Below are 23,062 nucleotides of genomic sequence, written 5' to 3'. Positions count from 1 at the left end.
AGAAGTTTGTGAGATCCCTTGGGAGGGGCCTTTTGTTACTTGAGACATGCTTTATTGACTTCGAAAAGGCTTTTAATGGGATTAAAAGAGAATTCCTGTAGAATATTCCACCTAAATCAAGCGTACCAGCAGGTCTTATTAATACGACAAAAATAAATGCAGGGAAACGACCATTTACGGATAATAAGCTTTTGGAAACATTAACTGATATACCACCTTTTAATTGTGAAAGATTGTGGTCTGTTCCCAGTCTTATTCGACACGTACATTGCTCAAGCCGTGAAGGAAACCAAAGAGAAATTGGAAAGCTAATTACAATTCAGAGAGAAGAGCTTCAGACTCTGAAGTTTGTTGGTAATATTGGAATTCAGGCAGAGACGGAAAAGGGCTTGCAGGATCAGTTCAATAGGAATAAAAGTGTGTTGAAAAGAGGTTATAAGATGAACCCCAAGTAAAACGAGGATAATGATATGTAGCCGAATTAAATCAAGCGAGACTGAGGAAATTAAATTACGAAATAAGACTCCAAATGTAGTATAGCAGCAAGAGAAACGTTTCGGGAAAAGAGAAATTTGTTAACAAATGGCTCCGAGCACTATGGGACTTAACATCTGAGGTCTTCAGTCCCCTAGAACTTAGAACTACTTAAACCTAACTAACCTAAGGACATCACACACATCCATGCCCGAGGCAGGATTCGAACCTGCGACCGTAGCGGTCACGCGGTTCCAAACTGAAGCGCTTAGAACCGCACGGCCACACAGGCCGGCCAAATTTGTTAACAATCGATATCAATTTTATTGTTAGCCTTAGACGGAAATGAAACGTGGACGATAAGCAGTTCAGACAAGAAGAGAAGAAAGCTTCTGAAATATGGTGCTAGATAAGATTGCTGAAGATTAAATGGGTTTATCGAACAACAAATACGGAAGTGGTGCATGAAACTGGGGAGAAAAGAAACTTATGGGACAGAGTACCCAAAAGAAAGACTCGGTTCGCAGGACACTACTCATATTGAGGCATCAAGGGACTTCTGTTTGGTAATGGAGAGAAGTAACGGGGGTGAAAATTGTAGATGGAAACCAAACCTCGAACGGAGTAAGCAGGTCTGAGTGGATGCTGATTGCAGTAGTTCTACAGAAATGAAGAAGACAGAAATAATTCTATGAGAAGGATGTCCTCAGTCAGGTCCCAGCTGTCTGCTGATACACATCTCCAGAGGGACAAGTTACGTATCTATTTTTTTCTTAAATTTCTTGCGTGTTTTTCTATTTAAGAAGATTAATCTCGTGTTTTACAAGTGTAAATTCATTCAGTCTATAGCGCAGTAATAGCTCATTTGTTTTGATTTGAAGACTAGCGTCTGTTCGTTCAGCAAGATACATCAGCATCCACTGGTGACACATCAGGCGAGCAGCAAGTTGCATACTTTGTTTCTGTCTGCCTTTATGGTTTACTTCTGTTAGTCTTGCTACGATGAGGAGGATGCGTGCAGTCTTTGTGCGGACGCACGAGGAGCTGAACGCAGTTCGCGAACAGCTGAATGCGCTTCTGATTACTGTCAGTCGCCTTCAGTTTGCTGCCTCGGCGTGTAGCGGTGGAGGAGAATCCGGTGCGTCACATGGGACAACGCATCGTTTGTTTCGCCCACGGTCTCTGCTGCCGAGGCACCTCCTAGTGGACCCACGCTCACAGCAGGGTGAGTGGCGGGTGGTAACACGGCCGCCTTGCTCGAAGTGGAGTCTCACTTATTCACTCCGTGAATGGACAGGTCACAGTTCCTTCAGAAGGTTTCGAGCAAGCACACATGGGTAGAGGTCTGCTACTTAAAGACAGCAACAACGTTAAGCGCATATGGAGCCCCTTAGGAAGATAGCGTTCAGAGCTGGCTAGAAATCCGCGGGGTCCTTCATCCGAGATGTGGAGGCGGTCTTGCCTGCGGCTATCGAGGTCGGAGAGTGCACTCGTTTGAAAAATTGTGGCTCACTTCGCCACCAACGACGCACTTTGCATAGGAGCTGAGGCGAATCGCAGTTCATGTGAGCGGCTGCCGGACGAGGTGAAAGCTGCTGGCCCCGCGCACGGTACAAGCAGAGCTCTCAGTTTACAGCACTGTTATCAGAGTTGTCGGGGTACTTTGGTTCGGAGCCGAATGGACGGCCTGAAGCAAAGGCTTCGTCGTCTCTGGGACAGTCTTGGCGTCTGATTTCTAGACTTGCGCTGTCGAGTGTGGATTGGGGATGTGTAGGACTACCCTTGATAGGTCATAGGTACGCTATACAAAGGAAACAGCTGCTCGGGTAGCTAAGTACCTGTGGAGTTCACATGAGGGCTTTTTAGGCCAGGCGGTAGTTTGGGGTACTCTGACGAACACTCGCCAGTCGATGTGCCGAAAGAGAAGTTAGATCGCGTTCAGAGTAACGATATTAAGACTATCAAAATTTTCATCTACATCTACATCTACATTTATACTCCGCAAGCCACCCAACGGTGTGTGGCGGAGGGCACTTTACGTGCCACTGTCATTACCTCCCTTTCCTGTTCCAGTCGCGTATGGTTCGCGGGAAGAACGACTGTCTGAAAGCCTCTGTGCGCGCTCTAATCTCTCTAATTTTACATTCGTGATCTCCTCGGGAGGTATAAGTAGGGGGAAGCAATATATTCGATACCTCATCCAGAAACGCACCCTCTCGAAACCTGACGAGCAAGCTACACCGCGATGCAGAGCGCCTCTCTTGCAGAGTCTGCCACTTGAGTTTGTTAAACATCTCCGTAACGCTATCACGGTTACCAAATAACCCTGTGACGAAACGCGCCGCTCTTCTTTGGATCTTCTCTATCTCCTCCGTCAACCCGATCTGGTACGGATCCCACGCTGATGAGCAATACTCAAGTATAGGTCGAACGAGTGTTTTGTAAGCCACCTCCTTTGTTGATGGACTACATTTTCTAAGAACTCTCCCAATGAATCTCAACCTGGTACCCGCCTTACCAACAATTAATTTTATATGATCATTCCACTTCAAATCGTTCCGCACGCATACTCCCAGATATTTTACAGAAGTAACTGCTACCAGTGTTTGTTCCGCTATCATATAATCATACAATAAAGGATCCTTCTTTCTATGTAGTCTCAATACATTACATTTGTCTATGTTAAGGGTCAGTTGCCACTCCCTGCACCAAGTGCCTATCCGCTGCAGATCTTCCTGCATTTCGCTACAATTTTCTAATGCTGCAACTTCTCTGTATACTACAGCATCATCCGCGAAAAGCCGCATGGAACTTCCGACACTATCTACTAGGTCATTTATATATATTGTGAAAAGCAATGGTCCCATAACACTCCCCTGTGGCACGCCAGAGGTTACTCTAACGTCTGTAGACGTCTCTCCGTTGATAACAACATGCTGTGTTCTGTTTGCTAAAAACTCTTCAATCCAACCACACAGCTGGTCTGATATTCCGTAGGCTCTTACTTTGTTTATCAGGCGACAGTGCGGAACTGTATCGAACGCCTTTCGGAAGTCAAGAAAAATAGCATCTACCTGGGAGCCTGTATCTAATATTTTCTGGGTCTCATGAACAAATAGAGCGAGTTGGGTCTCACACGATCGCTGTTTCCGGAATCTATGTTGATTGCTACATAGTAGATTCTGAGTTTCCAAAAACGACATGATACTCGAGCAAAAAACATGTTCTAAAATTCTACAACAGATCGACGTCAGAGATATAGGTCTATAGTTTTGCGCATCTGCTCAACGACCCTTCTTGAAGACTGGGACTACCTGTGCTCTTTTCCAATCATTTGGAACCTTCCGTTCCTCTAGAGACTTGCGGTACACGGCTGTTAGAAGGGGGGCAAGTTCTTTCGCGTACTCTGTGTAGAATCGAATTGGTATCCCGTCAGGTCCAGTGGACTTTCCTCTGTTGAGTGATTCCAGTTGCTTTTCTATTCCTTGGACACTTATTTCGATGTCAGCCATTTTTTCGTTTGTGCGAGGATTTAGAGAAGGAACTGCAGTGCGGTCTTCCTCTGTGAAACAGCTTTGGAAAAAGGTGTTTAGTATTTCAGCTTTACGCTTGTCATCCTCTGTTTCAATGCCATCATCATCCCGGAGTGTCTGGACATGCTGTTTCGAGCCACTTACTGATTTAACGTAAGACCAGAACTTCCTAGGATTTTCTGTCAAGTCGGTACCTAGTATTTTACTTTCGAATTCACTAAACGCTTCACGCATAGCCCTCCTTACGCTAACTTTGACATCGTTTAGCTTCTGTTTGTCTGAGAGGTTTTGGCTGCGTTTAAATTTGGAGTGAAGCTCTCTTTGCTTTCGCAGTAATTTCCTAACTTTGTTGTTGTACCACGGTGGGCTTTTCCCGTCCCTCACAGTTTTACTCGGCACGTACCTGTCTAAAACGCATTTTACGATTGCCTTGAACTTTTTCCATAAACACTCAACATTGTCAGTGTCGGAACAGAAATTTTCGTTTTGATCTGTTAGGTAGCCTGAAATCTGCCTTCTATTACTCTTGCTAAACAGAGAAACCTTCCTCCCTTTTTTTATATTCCTATTAACTTCCATATTCAGGGATGCTGCAACGGCCTATGATCACTGATCCCTGTTCTGCGCTTACAGAGTCGAAAAGTTCGGGTCTGTTTGTTATCAGTAGGTCCAAGATGTTATCTCCACGAGTCGGTTCTCTGTTTAATTGCTCGAGGTAATTTTCGGATAGTGCACTCAGTATAATGTCACTCGATGCTCTGTCCCTACCACCCGTCCTAAACATCTGAGTGTCCCAGTCTATATCTGGTAAATTGAAATCTCCACCTAAGACTATAACATGCTGAGAAAATTTATGTGAAATGTATTACAGATTTTCTCTCAGCTGTTCTGCCACTAATGCTGCTGAGTCGGGGGGTCGGTAAAAGGAGCCAATTATTAACCTAGCTCGGTTGTTGAGTGTAACCTCCACCCATAATAATTCACAGGAACTATCCACTTCTACTTCACTACAGGATAAACTACTACTAACAGCAACGAACACTCCACCACCGGTTGCATGCAATCTATCCTTTCTAAACACCGTCTGTACGTTTGTAAAAATTTCGGCAGAATTTATCTCTGGCTTCAGCCAGCTTTCTGTACCTATAACGATTTCAGCTTCGGTGCTTTCTATCAGCGCTTGAAGTTCCGGTACTTTACCAACGCAGCTTCGACAGTTTACAATTACAATACCGATTGCTGCTTGGTCCCCGCATGTCCTGACTTTGCCCCGCACCTGTTGAGGCTGTTGCCCTTTCTGTACTTGCCCGAGGCCATCTAACCTAAAAAACCGCCCAGCCGCTTGTTGCGTGTAGTGGACTCCTGACCTATCCAGCGGAAATTGAAGTATTCTTAACAAAGTTCTGCCCTCCAGAAAAGTTCTCACATTCAAATTATTCTTCGGATAGAGCGATGGCTAAAACCCGAAGCGGAAAGCTCTGGAGTGTGTTGTCTCTATTGAGGTCGACGTCGAGTGCGACAGTGAAGCCACCCGATTCCGCTGAGACAGTTCTACAGTCATTCAAAGAACGTCTACGTTCAGTACCACGTAACTACCAAGATCATGCAATACAAGTTGGAGGCAACAACAATCTACCGAGTATAGGTATACACTGAAGAGCCAAAGAAACTGGCACACCTGTCTAATATCGCGTAGGGCCCTCGCGAGCACGCAGAAGTGCCGCAACACGAAGTGGTATGGACTCGACTAAGGTCAGAAGTAGTGCTGGACGGAACTGACACCATGAATCCTGCAGCGCTGTCCATAAATCCGTAAGAGTACGATAGGGTGAAGATCTCCCTCTTCTGAACAGCACGTTACAAGACATGCCCAATAATGTTCATGTCTGGGGAGTCTGGTGGTCAGTGGAAGTATTTAAACTCGCAAGAGTGTTCCTGGAGCCACTCTGTAGCAATTCTGGACTAGTCCGCCGCTCGTGGTCTCGCGGTAGCGTTCTCGCTTCTAGAGCACGGGGTCCCGGGTTCGATTCCCCGCGGGGTCAGGGACTTTCACCTGCCTCGAGATGACTGGGTGTTTGTGTTGTCCTCATCATTTCATCATCATCCAGGAAAGTGGCGAAATTGGACTGAGCAAAGATTGGATAATTGTACGGGCGCTGAGAACCACGCAGTTGAGCGCCCCACAAACCAAACATCATCATCATCAATTCTGGACTAGTGGGGTGTCGCATTGTCCTGCGGGAATTGCCCAAGTCCGTCGGAATGCACAATGGACATGAATGGATGCAGGTGATCAGACAGGTTGATTACGTACAAGTCACCTGTCATGGTCATATCTACACATATCAGGGGTCTCATATCACTCCAGATGCACACCATTACAGAGCCTCCATCAGCTTGAACAGTCCATTACTGACATGCAGGCTCCATGGGTTCATGAGGTTGTCTCCAAACCCGCACACGTCCAGCCGTTCGCTTCAATTTGAAACGAGACTCGTCCGACCAGGCAACATGTTTCCAGTCATCAACAGTCCAGTGTCGGCGTCGACGGGCTCAGGCGAGGCGTAAAGGTTTGTGTCGTGCAGTCATCAAGAGTACACGAGTGGGCCTTCGGCTCCGAAAGCCCATATCGGTGATCTTTCGATAAATGGTTCGCACGCTGACACTTGTTAGTGGATTATCATTGAAGTGTGCAGCAATTTACGGAAGGGCTGCACTTCAGTCACGTTGAACGATTCTCTTCAGGATGTTTTTCCGGCCATAGCGATGTTGGAGATTTGATGTTTTACCTGATTCTTGATATTCACAGTACACTCGTGAAATGGTCGTACGGGAAAATCCCCACTTCATCACTACCTCGGAGATGCTGTGTCCCATCGCTCGTGCACCGTCTATAACACGGCGTTCAAACTCACTTTAATCTCGATAACCTGCCATTGTAGCAGCAATAGCAGATTTAGCAACTGCGCCAGACACTTGTGTTATATAGGCGTTGCCGACGGCAGCGTCGTATTCTGTCTGTTTACATATCTCTGTATTTGAATGCGCATGCCTATACCAGTTTCTTTGGCGCTTCAGTGTAGATTGGGAACATTATGGAAATATTGCAGGGGATACAGACACGCAGTCGCGCGAAGTACTTTTGAACAAGTTTTTTGAAAACTTGTCTTGAGCATCTAGCATCTATTTCGGGAGCCCAAACGCAATGAAACTCTCTTACACCTTGTAGCCAAAAACAGGCCGACCTTGTTGACAATGTCTGTATAGAAACTGGAATTACATATAATGACGTCATTATAGCAACTATGGTTGCGTAAGTTAAGAAATCAGTCAAGAAGGGTAGGGGAGTGTTCCTGCTAGAAAAGCAAATATGCTGTTGTTAGCATCTCACTTAGACAGCGAAATAACATTTAGTTCCAGAAAGATGGACGTAGAGGAATTACATGCAAAGTTGAAGCAGATTCTAAATCGTGCTCCGGATAGTTATGTGCCTAGTAAATGGGTAAAGAATGGAAAAGACCCACTGCGGATTAACAAAGATATTCGGAAAATGCTGAGAGAGCGTAAGCTATTATACCCTCGGTTCAAAACAGAACGCGGAAATGACATCAGGCAAAAGTTATTAGAGATTTGTGCGTCCGTGAGAAAATTTATGCGCGAAGCATACAACAACTACCATTGTCATATCTTAGCAAAACGTCTGACAGTGAGCCCGAGAAAATTCTGGTCCTATGTCAAATCGCTAAGCGTGTCTGAGGATTTCATCAAGTCACTCGTTGACCAGTCTGGTATGGCAGTTGAAGGTAGCAAAACGAAATGCGAAGTTTAAAATTTCGCGTTTAAGAATTCGTTCACCTAGGAGTATCGTACAAACGTAACGTCGTCTGACAATCAAATGGACGACATAGTAATAAGCAGCTCTGGCGTAAAGAAACAACTGAAATTGTTGAAAACAGATAAGTGGCCAGGCCCAGATGGAATCCCATTTCGGTATAACAGAGAGTACTCTAGTGTGTTGGCCCTTTACCCCCCCCCCCCCCCCCCCCGCACTTAACCCGAATCTCTCACCCAGCGCTTGAAGTTCCAAGCGACTGGAAAAAAGCGCATGTGATCGGTGTATTTAAGAACGGTGAAAGAACGGACCTGTAAAATTAGTGACCAATGTACCTAATATCGGCTTGCTACAGAATTCTTGAACATATTCTCAGTCCGAATATAACAAATTTTCTTGATTCCGAGAAGCGTATGTCCACAAAACAGCACGATTTTAGAAACCATCGCTCGTGCGAAAATTAGTTTGCGCTCTCCTGAGATGACATACTGTGATCTATGGATGAAGGACAACACGCAAAGACCATATGAAACGTCCCCTTAGAACAATTATACAAGGTTGTGCTTAAACTGACATACAATATTTTTAGCGCAACGCAGTCTGACTTTCAAAAAACCCTACAAAAGAATGGCCCTGACTAACATTAACCTATACCTTTCACAAATCACTTACCTCACAAAAATCTTCGTTACTCAAGCTACAGCAATACAGCGAGCGCCACTACTGCCAGCTAAATAACAGATTCAAACTACGGAAGGCACTAATTACTAGTAGGCATAGTTAGCAAATGAAGATTTTAATTAAGAAACAAACAATGTATTTACCTTAATAGTCATCAAAAGTCATAATATATACAGCAGTTCATGTTGTTGTTGTTGTTGTTGTGGTCTTCAGTCCTGAGACTGGTTTGATGCAGCTCTCCATGCTACTCTATCCTGTTCAAGCTTCTTCATCTCCCAGTACCTACTGCAACCTACATCTTTCTGAATCTGCTTAGTGTATTCATCTCTTGGTCTCCCCCTACGATTTTTACCCTCCACGCTGCCCTCCAATACTAAATTGGTGATCCCTTGATGCCTCATAACATGTCCTACCAACCGATCCCTTCTTCTGGTCAAGTTGTGCCACAAACTTCTCTTCTCCCCAATCCTATTCAATATTTCCTCATTAGTTATGTGATCTACCCATCTAATCTTCAGCATTCTTCTGTAGCACCACATTTCGAAAGCTTCTATTCTCTTCTTGTCCAAACTATTTACCGTCCATGTTCCACTTCCATACATGGCTACACTCCATACAAATACTTTCAGAAATGACTTAAATCTATACTCGATGTTAACAAATTTCTCTTCTTCAGAAACGCTTTCCTTGCCATTGCCAGTCTACATTTTATATCCTCTCTACTTCGACCATCATCAGTTATTTTGCTCCCCAAATAGCAAAACTCCTTTACTACTTTAAGTGTCTCATTTCCTAATCTAATTCCCTCAGCATCACCCGACTTAATTTGACTACATTCCATTATCCTCGTTTTGCTTTTGTTGATGTTCATCTTATATCCTCCTTTCAAGACACTGTCCATTCCGTTCAACTGCTCTTCCAAGTCCTTTGCTGTCTCTGACAGAATTACAATGTCATCGGCGAACCTCAAAGTTTTTACTTCTTCTCCATGAATTTTAATACCTACTCCGAAATTTTCTTTTGTTTCCTTTACTGCTTGCTCAATATACAGATTGAATAACATCGGGGAGAGGCTACAACCCTGTCTCACTCCCTTCCCAACCACTGCTTCTCTTTCATGCCCCTCGACTCTTATAACTGCCATCTGGTTTCTATACAAATTGTAAATAGCCTTTCGCTCCCTGTATTTTACCCTTGCCACCTTTAGAATTTGAAAGAGAGTATTCCAGTCAACATTGTCAAAAGCTTTCTCTAAGTCTACAAATGCTAGGAACTCTCGCGTAACTTCGGCCGTCGTAATTTAATATATATATTATTGTTACTATTATTATTTTTTGATTGTTGCCGACTTACGTGGTGGGCCTTAATAAAAGTGATATTCCATTTAATTTTGATTTTACGATTAAATGCGTTCCTGAAGTTCTCCCTTTTAACAGTATTAATTTCAAATTATTCGTTACGTTAATGAATGTTAGACTCGTTGAATCTTAAAACATGAGCATATAAGTTGTACAATGTATTAAACTTTTCATATTAATTTCCTCGGCTAGTCAGTTCACCTTAAAGCATAAGATCTTTAGTTATTAGTTACAATTGCGGCCCACACACGCGCGAGAGCTTTCTTACCTCCGTTAACCATTGTATTGTAGTCAGAGTGCTGGCTCTGGGTCTCGGCTATGGTACTGAAAATAAGAATCTTAAAGCTAAGTATTTTCTGCAACGTCGGGTGGCTGTGGAGAAAAATTAATATTATGCTAATAGCGGGCGAGTTTTCAGCTTCCGCTAATTTTTTCATAAGTTAATATCGCCACGTAATGGCGTCGTTGGCTGCATCGGCCGCTGCAATTGTTGAGCTGTAAATTACTTGAATGCAGGTTAATTCAAGGAAGGCGGACATGAAATCGGGATCACCTCTTACAAATTAAAAGTGCACAATAATATTAAATCAGTATATTACATGCTTAACTCATACAAATATGCTTACATTTGTCAGCACACGCAAGATGTCCGTCGACACACCAGAAAAACAAGAGAAGAAGTAATAAAGACGACTAAAACATTAACACCTCTTTCGATCATTTTGTCATAAATTATTTCTTTGCATTTGAAACCTGGACAGAGAAATTAATATTTTACGGCTACATGAAAAAAAAAATCTCTTACAAATTATGAATGTCTTCTTTATAAATATTGTCTTTTCGTAATATGGCACTGGGGACGCTATAGAACGTAGGTTTGCCTTTCCTTAATCTTTCTTCTAAGATAAGTCGTAAGGTCAGTATTGCATCACGTGTTCCAGTATTTCTACGGAATCCAAACTGATCTTCCCCGAGGTCGGCTTCTACTAGTTTTTCCATTCGTCTGTAAAGAATTCGTGTTAGTATTTTGCAGCTGTGGCTTATTAAACTGATTGTTCGGTAATTTTCACATTTGTCCACACCTGCTTTCTTTGGGATTGGAATTATTATATTCTTCTTGAAGTCTGAGGGTATTTCGCCTGTTTCATACATCTTGCTCACCAGATGGTAGAGTTTTGTCAGGACTGGCTCTCCCAAGGCCGTCAGTAGTTCCAATGGAATGTTGTCTACTCCGGGGGCCTTGTTTTGACTCAGGTCTTTCAGTGCTCTGTCAAACTCTTCACGCAGTATCGTATCTCCCATTTCATCTTCATCTACATCCTCTTCCATTTCCATAATATTGTCCTCAAGTGCATCGCCCTTGTATAGACCCTCTATATACTCCTTCCACCTTTCTGCTTTCCCTTCTTTGCTTAGAACTGGGTTTCCATCTGATCTCTTGATGTTCATACAAGTGGTTCTCTTATCTCCAAAGGTCTCTTTAATTTTCCTGTAGGCAGTATCTATCTTACCCCTAGTGAGATAAGCCTCCACATCCTTACATTTGTCCTCTAGCCATGCCTGCTTAGCCATTTTGCACTTCCTGTCGATCTCATTTTTGAGACGTTTGTATTCCTTTTTGCCTGCTTCACTTACTGCATTTTTATATTTTCTCCTTTCGTCAATTAAATTCAATATTTCTTCTGTTACCCAAGGATTTCTACTAGCCCTCTTCTTTTTACCTACTTGATCCTCTGCTGCCTTCACTACTTCATCCCTCAAAGCTACCCATTCTTCTTCTACTGTATTTCTTTCCCCCATTCCTGTCAATTGTTCCCTTATGCTCTCCCTGAAACTCTACAACCTCTGGTTTAGTCAGTTTATCCAGGTCCCATCTCCTTAAATTCCCACCTTTTTGCAGTTTCTTCAGTTTTAATCTACAGGTCATAACCAATAAATTGTGGTCAGAGTCCACATCTGCCCCTGGAAATGTCTTACAATTTATAACCTGGTTCCTAAATCTCTGTCTTACCATTATATAATCTATCTGATACCTTTTAGTATCTCCAGGGTTCTTCCATGTATACAACCTTCTTTCATGATTCTTAAACCAAGTGTTAGCTATGATTAATTTGTGCTCTGTGCAAAATTCTACCAGGCGGCTTCCTCTTTCATTTCTTAGCCCCAATCCATATTCACCTACTACATTTCCTTCTCTCCCTTTTCCTACACTCGAATTCCAGTCACCCATGACTATTAAATTTTCGTCTCCCTTCACTATCTGAATAATTTCTTTTATTTCATCATACATTTCTTCAATTTCTTCGTCATCTGCAGAGCTAGTTGGCATATAAACTTGTACTACTGTAGTAGGTGTGGGCTTCGTATCTATCTTGGCCACAATAATGCGTTCACTATGCTGTTTGTAGTAGCTTACCCGCATTCCTATTTTCCTATTCATTATTAAACCTACTCCTGCATTACCCCTATTTGACTTTGTGTTTATAACCCTGTAGTCACCTGACCAGAAGTCTTGTTCCTCCTGCCACCGAACTTCACTAATTCCCACTATATCTAACTTTAACCAATCCATTTCCCTTTTTAAATTTTCTAACCTACCTGCCCGATTAAGGGATCTGACATTCCACGCTCCGATCCGTAGAACGCCAGTTTTCTTTCTCCTGATAACGACATCCTCTTGAGTAGTCCCCGCCCGGAGATCCGAATGGGGGACTATTTTACCTCCGGAATATTTTACCCAAGAGGACGCCATCATCATTTAATCATACAGTAAAGCTGCATGCCCTCGGGAAAAATTACGGCCGTAGTTTCCCCTTGCTTTCAGCCGTTCGCAGTACCAGCACAGCAAGGCCGTTTTGGTTATTGTTACAAGGCCAGATCAGTCAATCATCCAGACTGTTGCCCTTGCAACTACTGAAAAGTCTGCTGCCCCTCTTCAGGAACCAAATGTTTGTCTGGCCTCTCAACAGATACCCCTCCGTTGTGGTTATACCTACGGTACGGCTATCTGTATCGCTGAGGCACACAAGCCTCCCCACCAACGGCAAGGTCCATGGTTCATGGGGGGGACAGCAGTTCATGACATCCATTTTTACAAATTTCAAAACTCCGCCATTTCTCTCCCCACATCCACCACTGCTGGCGGCTCACCTCCAACTGTGCAACGCTACGCGCTGTTCACGTCCAGCTGCCCAACACTACAATGGCAGACAACAATGCAAACTAGCCACAGACTGCACACAGCACAGCCAGTGATTTTCGTACAGAGCGCTACGTAACGTTGCCAATAACAAAACATAAACAGCCTACTTACACATATTTCTAGATTTCAGGAAAGCGTTTGACATGGTGTCCCATTGCAAATTGTTAACGAAAGCACGAGTATATGGAATAGGTTCCCAGATGTGTGAGAGGCTCGAAGACTTCTTACGGAACAGAGCCTAGTGCGTTGTCCTCGACGGAGGGTGTTCATCAGAGACAAGGGTAGCGTCAGGAGTGCCCCACGGAAGTGTGATAGGACTGCTGTTGTTCTCCGTATACGTAAATGATTTGGTGGTCAGGGTGGGCAGCAATCTGAAGTTGTTTACTGATGATGCTGTGGTGTACAGCTAGGTGACGGAGTTGAGTGGCCATACGAGGATACAAGACGACTTAGAAAAAATTTCTAGTTGATGTGATTTAATGACAGCTAGCTCAGAATGTAAGAAAAATGAAAGTTAATGCGGATGAATAGGAAAACCAAACCCGTAATTTTCGGATACAGCATCAGTAGTGTCCTGCTTGACACAGTCACGTCATTTAAATATCTGAGCGTAACGTTGCCGAGCGATATGAGATGGAACGAGCATGTGAAAACTGTGGTACGGAAGGCAAATGGTCGACTTCTGGGGAAGTATGAGTGATATAGTAAGGGGACTGCATATAGGACTGGTTATTCTAAAGTATTACGGAAAGGCTCTGGGAACTCAAAAGGTGATCCCTGCAGTGAATACGACGTTGTTTTCGAGGAACACTCTTGAGCATATTTAGAGAATCAGCATCTGAAGCCGACTGCGGAACGATTGTAGTACCGCCAACATACACTCCTGGAAATTGAAATAAGAACACCGTGAATTCATTGTCCCAGGAAGGGGAAACTTTATTGACACATTCCTGGGGTCAGATACATCACATGATCACACTGACAGAACCACAGGCACATAGACACAGGCAACAGAGCATGCACAATGTCGGCACTAGTACAGTGTATATCCACCTTTCGCAGCAATGCAGGCTGCTATTCTCCCATGGAGACGATCGTAGAGATGCTGGATGTAGTCCTGTGGAACGGCTTGCCATGCCATTTCCACCTGGCGCCTCAGTTGGACCAGCGTTCGTGCTGGACGTGCAGACCGCGTGAGACGACGCTTCATCCAGTCCCAAACATGCTCAATGGGGGACAGATCCGGAGATCTTGCTGGCCAGGGTAGTTGACTTACACCTTCTAGAGCACGTTGGGTGGCACGGGATACATGCGGACGTGCATTGTCCTGTTGGAACAGCAAGTTCCCTTGCCGGTCTAGGAATGGTAGAACGATGGGTTCGATGATGGTTTGGATGTACCGTGCACTATTCAGTGTCCCCTCGACGATCACCAGTGGTGTACGGCCAGTGTAGGAGATCGCTCCCCACACCATGATGCCGGGTGTTGGCCCTGTGTGCCTCGGTCGTATGCAGTCCTGATTGTGGCGCTCACCTGCACGGCGCCAAACACGCATACGACCATCATTGGCACCAAGGCAGAAGCGACTCTCATCGCTGAAGACGACACGTCTCCATTCGTCCCTCCATTCACGCCTGTCGCGACACCACTGGAGGCGGGCTGCACGATGTTGGGGCGTGAGCGGAAGACGGCCTAACGGTGTGCGGGACCGTAGCCCAGCTTCATGGAGACGGTTGCGAATGGTCCTCGCCGATACCGCAGGAGCAACAGTGTCCCTAATTTGCTGGGAAGTGGCGGTGCGGTCCCCTACGGCACTGCGTAGGATCCTACGGTCTTGGCGTGCATCCGTGCGTCGCTGCGGTCCGGTCCCAGGTCGACGGGCACGTGCACCTTCCGCCGACCACTGGCGACAACATCGATGTACTGTGGAGACCTCACGCCCCACGTGTTGAGCAATTCGGCGGTACGTCCACCCGGCCTCCCGCATGCCCACTATACGCCCTCGCTCAAAGTCCGTCAACTGCACATACGGTTCACGTCCACGCTGTCGCGGCATGCTACCAGTGTTAAAGACTGCGATGGAGCTCCGTATGCCACGGCAAACTGGCTGACACTGACGGCGGCGGTGCACAAATGCTGCGCAGCTAGCGCCATTCGACGGCCAACACCGCGGTTCCTGGTGTGTCCGCTGTGCCGTACGTGTGATCATTGCTTGTACAGCCCTCTCGCAGTGTCCGGAGCAAGTATGGTGTGTCTGACACACTGGTGTCAATGTGTTCTTTTTTCCATTTCCAGGAGTGTATATTGCGCGTAAGAATAACGAAGATAAAATACGAGAAGTTAGAGCTGATAAGGAGGCATAAAGATATCTTTTTCCCCTCGTTCAGTTTGAGTGTGATACAGGGAACCCTCCGCCACCCACCGTACAGTGGCTTGCGGGGTATGTATGTAGATACACAAGTACATGGTGCTTCGCAGACGATGCAAGGGCTGTCTCCGGCACTGTGACGGAACCAGTAGCCCCGCAGCCAGGCTATGTTCACCGCATGAGGGCCCTGCGCGTTGTCCAGATAGTGTGGCACGAAAAGAATCGGTCTTTGGCAGAAACTGAACGAGACGAATTAGGAGCGGTCTCGCACTGGAGCCAGAGAATACTTGGGCCATTTAACACTTCATACTGCTGTCCCAGTAGCATATCTTCAAATTGAAACCATACAAACTAACGGTGGTGCATCGACTGATCAGTTCAGATAATATTTGACGACTTCAGTACTGCAACTGGCTTTTGCAGTCTGCACCTAATAGAGAGATTAATCATCAGTAGCTGTTTTTATGATGAAACGTGGCTGCATTCATCAGGATACATGAACTCGCACAGCAATAGGCACCAGATTTCTGAACATCCGCATCACTTACATCAAGGTGGTCTGCATAATGTGAAACCTCAAGTGTGATGCGCAAACAGCGCAATACCCGTTATGGTACAGAGGGTTTTTCCGCCAAACCATAACTTCCGATGGGTATGTGAATAATAGACTGCGAACTTTTTCACGAACTATAAATTGTAAACCTCTATTTAAAATCTAAGGTCCCTACAATATGTAAATTCTTTACCATAAAAGAACCATATTTTATTGCATTCTGATTAAATTCTTAGGCTCTAAACTTGAAATTAATAGACCAATACAAAATGACTTTGCACTTTGAAATAACGTATTCTCTGCTTTACAGTGAGTTTCCAACGGTGGCCAATTTTTAACTTTACTAATTTCAACAGATTGCTTCAGTTTATTATAAGCTACCACCAGTATACGGTCTCAATGTCACGCCAGTAGAAGCAAACCCTTGTACTCTACAAGACACAAGTTTATTATTACGTGATAACTTTCTCTATAAGAGCATGCTGTTCAAAGAATTTCTTTTGAGCACTTACGAAAAAGCACGCGTGGACAGTGCAACAACACTCTCCACTGCGACAGCAGTACGAGGTGTTACTGATTACAGGATGGTTCCTCTCTTAAAAAACACATTGTAAGACGTACACTGTCTGATAAAAATAGTGAAGCAGACATAAGGGGGCGGCAGAGGGATGGGTGTGGGTGCGAGGGCGAGGGCGAGGGCGGACGAAATGAAACTTGGGTTGAGAGGGTATGTGATGTTGTTTCGGTGATAACAAAATTGAATCAGATTTACAACGAAGCTGGCGGTAGCAGCTCACTTGTCAGTTTGACGTTGCACACCCTCACGCCTGGATGCACTAATTCGGTTGGGAAGTGTGTGACAAAGCGTTTGTCTACTCTCCTGAAGCAAGACGACTCAAACTGTTGTAACTGGTCCTTGACAGCCTGAACACTGACACTGGGACGCAGCTGACGTCCGAGATGTTGCCACACTGGTTCTACCAGGGACAGACGGGTCTTGATGGCCACTGTAATACCTCAATATCACTCAGAGAGTTCAAAGAGACATATGCCATTTGTCACGGTTCGCGCGGCTCTCCCCGTCGGAGATTCGAGTCCTCCCTTGGGCACGGGTGTGTGTGTTGTCCTTAGCGTAAGTTAGTTTAAGTTAGGTTAAGTAGTGTGTAAGCCTAAGGACCGATGACCTCAGCAGTTCGGTCCCATAGTACCTTACCACTCTGCCGTATGTTGGACTCGGTGTGCTGCAAGGCTCATATGGCCAAATGACATTCTTCCAAGGTCAAGCGAATGTTATACCACTCTTGCTACAAAATACCAACAAGTTCAGGCAACGGTGACGGAGATGGATAGAAATCGCACACCCTCCTCTCCAAAGTGGATCACAAAGGCTTATTAGTATTGATATCTAGTAGCTGTGGTTGCCAGGATCCATAGCCCAGGTTTCATGGCTTTGTCAGCACTTTTTCCTGTTACGGGCATTTGCATAACTGACGATTGGTTTTAGAATTCCTGCTTGCTCTGCAGTTCCCTGCTTCTGTAGCTCCCTTCCTGTTGTTTTGGTGCTGACAAGGCTCGCGAGTGCGACATTCAACTCTGCAGCGACTTTTTGCAGCTGTCATCTTCTTATTTTTCGTCGGAATACTCTTCGATGACCGTTCGTTGCGATACCTCGTCACACACTTTCACCCGCGTTGTGACTTAGCAGATGATGTTTTTCCACTGTACCTGTATGCGGTATAAATCTTCGATACGGTGACTCTCGTAAAAACAATCACTTCGGCTACCTTTGTTGCGAAAGTACCCACCATGCGAGCGCGATGAATTTGCCCACGTTCGAATTCACTTAGCTCCGAAATAATGCACTCACAACTACACATAAAATTGTTCAGACCACGACTGACGATTGTAGCTTGCGGAGGATACTGCTCAGATGCAAATACAAAAGTGTTGCACCTGCAGGCTAGCCTAGTGTCTGGTTTTATGTTCGGACATGCATTCCTGGCATGTGAGTAAATAACGGGCGAAGCACCAAAAAATTCCGCTGTAAATGTCATCAAGACCAATGACATTTATTCTGACAAAACTGCCAGATCATCGGGAATCAGTGTATACAGCTGTCTAAAGACTGCACTAGTGTCTAACACCAACACCGAAGTTCAAATAATGAGTCATGCGCCAACCCTCTGTTAGTCTCTTGGCGTGCACTTGTGTGAACTACTGACGATTGATGTACAAGGTCTGTGGCTTGTTTGCAACATAGGGAATTGCTGAAGTAATTATTGCATTTAAACAATACAAAATATTCCAAAATGGAAAGGAAAACTGCACAAAAACGGAGTGCTCAAAGTCAAAGGAAGAAACTAGGCAGCGAGGGAAAGAAATATAGTCGGAAAGACAATATTGTGGTTCCAGCTAAGGAGGCTCTCAAGCACCAGGTAGATTTTGACTGTGATTCTAACATTTTTGAAGGCTTGTCACACATCCTGCATGCGTGTAGCTGCAATGAGCAGCGTGTGTGATATCACAAGTACATGTTCCTTAGTGGAATTAATATGTAAACTAAAAAGTTGAAATGGGGAGAAGGGAGGGGGGTAAAAAAGTGTTCCATTCAAGTCATGTGGCTTATAAAGAGCCCTCAGGCTCAGGTAAACAAAGCAAACTCTTTACAATATCACAAAAACGCAAGCGAAGCACTTGTACGTGGATATATATATATATATATATATATATATATATATATATATATATATATATATATATATATGCTTTTAGATTAATTTAGATTAATGAACTTGGTCCTGCGATGTTCCAGTGCCTTGATCCGATCTCGAATATGAGTGTCCTCCACGCCGGCAAAATAGTTGTCAACGCCGGCTATCAGTTCTTCGTTTGAAGTGAATCTTCGCCGACCAAGAAAAATTTTCAGTTTTGGGAACAATTCATGCCTTAGTTCGTGTAATTTTTCTATGGCGACGGCACATGTGTGCGGGCGCGCATTGTCTTGATGGAAGATGACTTTCTTCTTTGATAAACCTGGACTTTTTTCGCATATCCTTTGTTGCAATTTGTCCAGGAGGTTAGCATAGTATTATCCCGTAATTGTTTGTTCAGTGGGGAGATAATCTACTGACAGAATCCCCTTCGCAACCCAGAACACTGATGCCATAACCTTTCCCGCCGAAGGAATTGTCTTTGTTTTGTTTGGTGGCAGAGAACCAGCATGTTTCCACTGATTTGACTGTTGTTTTGTATCTGTGGTATCACAAACCGGCGCAAAAATCTTTTTCATTTCTCCTAAAACGGGCCAAACATTGTTCCGATATGTCCATTCTCACACGTTTTTGAACCAGCCGCAAGAGTCGCGGCACCCACTTGCAGATAATTTTTTCATTTCCAATTCTTCAGTTAAAATGTGATACACCCTTTCAGATGACATCTGGCAAGCGTGAGAAATTTCATGCACTTTCAATCGGCGATCCTCCATGACCATTTTGTGCACTTTTGCAACGATTTCTGGAGTAGTGAACATCTCGGCCGACCACTGTGCGGATCATCATCTAAGCTCTCCCGACCAAATTTAAATTCATTTGTCCACTCGGCAACTGTTGAAGATGAAGGAACAGGGTCCCCCAGTGTATTCTGGAAATCGGCATGAATGTCCTTCGCTTTCATACCTTTGTTTACGAAGTACTTAATCACTGCTCGAATCGCGATTTTTTTCCATCTTCGCCGGCCGGAGTGGCCGAGCGTTTCTAGGCGCTACAGTCTGGAATCGCGCGACCGCTACGGTCGCATGTTCGAATCCTGCCTCGGGCATGGATGTGTGTGATGACCTTAGGTTAGTTAGGTTTAAGTAGTTCTAAGTTCTAGGGGACTGATGACCTCAGAAGTTAAGTCCTATAGTGTTGAGAGCCATTTGAACCATTTTTTCCATCTTCGTAAATCACAACACGGGTACAACAACAGACACGTCACCGCCACAGTTGTCTTTCAAGAGTACTGACGTGACAGGTGTTTACAGGCAACAGTCCAATGAATATCACGCGAACAACTCGTTGCGCTAGCGCTGACCTCTCTTGGTGATACCGAGAACTTTTCAAACCACCCTCGTATCTAGAAATGATGATGTTATAGGATGAATAAAAGACACTAAAAATAAAAATGAGAAGGATTACCCTAAGGTGGTTCATTACTAAAATGTTGAGGATCCACCTAACTGTGAATGACTAAGTGTACATTGTAACACAACAAAATTAAAGACGTGTTGTTACTGAACATAGAATTTTGAGGAAAACAAACACAGCGCAAAGATCTGCATCGAGCGGTAAAGTTGTGAGCTACAACTTTTAAACCGTGTATTTTAAATGTGTGTAAGTGGATGACCCGCACATGCGACAGACGGTCAACGACTCCCACATCGGATATAAATAATATGTGATTCTACGTGACTATGCTTCATTAAAATTATTTGTAAACATTTCCTGTAATATTGTTTATTGTAACGATACCATGTCTGTTCTATACACAATGTCGTAACAATTATTAATAGGTATAATACCTTTTGAAAAAGACAGTTTTAAAGCTATCGAAATCATGGTCAAGGTTAAATAAATTTGTATTTTGTATCTGGTTGGCTGTTATTTCCAATCCATTGAAGCTCATGAATTTAAGTATTAGGAAATTTTTCCATAAGTATTTGCAGTACTGCCTGAAACTGACAAATGGTGTAAACGAGAATGCTGAAGATGAGATTTGCTGGAGTGGATAACTAATTATCGAAGAGGTTTTGATTTTAATTGGAAGAAAAGAAATTTATGGCATAATATAACTAAAATAATGGATCGGTTGCTTAGGAATAGTCAGTTTTGTAATGGAGGGAAGTGTGGGGAGGAAAATTTGTAGAGAGTGACGAGGGCTCGACAGCAATATGAGGCTGCTATAGTTACACAGAGCTGAAGAGCCTTGCACAGGATGGACTAGCGTCAAGAGCTGTAAAGGACTAGCTTCTGCCTTCAGTGTCACAACAACAACGACAGTAATTAGTCCTTAATTCGTTTCCATTACTCTTTTCAGGATCTGCAGAGTTTTCTGGATAATAGTCCTCAGGGAGTGATCTACTTCAGCTTCGGTTCCCTGGTGCAGCCTGACGATTTGCCAGGGGAGAAGTTTAAAGCAATTCTCGACACTTTGGCGTCGGTGCCTCAGAACGTCCTCTGGAAGGTCGACCCGGCTGTTCTGCCGCACCTGCCACACAACGTGCGAGCTCAGAAGTGGATGCCTCAGAACGACGTCCTCTGTAAGTAACGACCACTACGTGGCCGTTTTTACAGTTTATGTAACAGACCAGAGAACAGATCTAGCGGCTGCGTAACACTCTTCTTTACAGAGGCAATAGTTACATTTCTTTACACCAAGGGATTTATAATGGACACTATAGCTACCCCTGTTAGGGTTATTCGTTTCTCATTTATACTGATTGCTACAACGATCTTTCCCAGCAGAGTTTAACCTAATGATGGATTTTATCAACGGCTGCATTTAGTAATTTGTTATAACTACACTAGGAGCACTCTGTTATAGAATATGTATTGTGACTGTGGTTTCATCATTAGATTACTGGTGAAGGTGTTTTACACATACAAAGACACACACACACACACACAGCCATGCCGATTTTCACGAGATGGTTACCTTAACAGTTGCAAATATGCACCTGAGATTATGGGAACCTGCGAGCCCTGGCTGTTGGATCTAACTAAGAAAAGTTTTCCATAACTATTTTTGCCGCAGCGGTGAGCAGTCATCTTACATAACCTGTACTTCTGCCAGTGTACTTACATGGTGCAGCTTGATATCACTTTATGTGTTACACACTTACAGAATTTGTACTCACAATATCGTATGCTGTGTACAGTCAGCTCTGCTTCCACCCGTCTCCATAATCCAACAGATCGCTACCGCATCCCTGTGCGGTGGAGTTTGAGTTGGAAATAGCCAGCTCGTAACCTCGTGGTGGAAAATCCATGCCGGCCCATGTGGCCGAGCGGTTCTAGGCGCTTCAGTCTGGAACCGCGCGACCGCTACGGTCGCAGGTTCGAAACCTGCCTCGGGTATGGATGTGTGTGATGTCCTTAGGTTAGTTAGGTTTAAGTAGTTCTAAGTTCTAGGGGACTGATGACCTCAGAAGTTAAGTCCCATAGTGCTCAGAGCCATTTGAACCATTACCAGCTTGCCCAGAGCCTTGTTGGCAACTTGGTTCCACGACTTCGTGAGGTCTGCGCAACACTCGAACCCTACCGTTAGCTCTTACCGTCTGTAATCGTGACTTATCTGACCAGGTCACGGTCTTCCAGTCGTCTAGGAGCCAACCGATATGGCCACGAGCCCAGCAGAGGCGCTGCAAACCACGTCGTGCTATTAGCAAAGGTACACGCGTCGGTCGTCTTCTGCCATAGCTCATTAACGCCCATTTTTGCGGCACTGTCCTAACAGATACGAGCGTCGTACGTCCCACATTGATTTTTGCAGTTGTTTCACGCATTGTTGCTTGTCTGTCAGCACTGACAACTCTACGCAAACGACGTAAGTGTAGGCCAAAGACCTTGTAAAAAATAACTAGACCCACTGATGGCGCTGCAGTCGCGGGATAATTTGAACCTTCGGCTGGACGCCATTATAGTGGTTGTAGTCTGATGTGTTGTGTAGTATTGTTGTTTATGAAGACCCTGATTCAACGTTGTATATTTGTTGGGGCGTACATACAGTATTTGTTACTCGTAATTATATTGTCTGTACGTTCCAATCAAAAGAAGTACAATGGTGAAGAGCTGTACAGCGATTAATTGTACAAATAAATTCGAGAAAGGAACGACTATTACATTTCACAGATATGTGAATATTTTAAGTTGTTTTGTATGTCAGTGCACTTGCTTAATAAATGTTTTTGTAACACGGTATTAGCATAATGTCTGTGCAACTATTTGCAGGTTTCCTTTCTCAAAACCACAGCTCTTACAAAAATGGTTACACGCTGTCAGCAGGCAAGATTTCCGACCGACAGA

General features: G+C 44.3%; 1 protein-coding gene across 1 annotated transcript in view; it reads left to right on the top strand.

Moving 5' to 3' along the window:
- Positions 1-23,062, top strand: part of LOC126088215 (UDP-glucosyltransferase 2-like) — a 154,110-nt gene that overhangs the window by 102,302 nt on the left and 28,746 nt on the right. Inside the window, exon 6 of the mRNA XM_049906341.1 lies at positions 21,075-21,297. Within this exon, the coding sequence (XP_049762298.1) occupies positions 21,075-21,297 (223 nt within the window). The remainder of the gene's footprint in view (positions 1-21,074; positions 21,298-23,062) is intronic.

This window comes from Schistocerca cancellata, chromosome 6, assembly GCF_023864275.1.
Source record: "Schistocerca cancellata isolate TAMUIC-IGC-003103 chromosome 6, iqSchCanc2.1, whole genome shotgun sequence".
Taxonomy (NCBI): Eukaryota; Metazoa; Arthropoda; class Insecta; order Orthoptera; family Acrididae; genus Schistocerca; species Schistocerca cancellata.
This window is presented reverse-complemented; position numbering and strand designations above follow the sequence as displayed.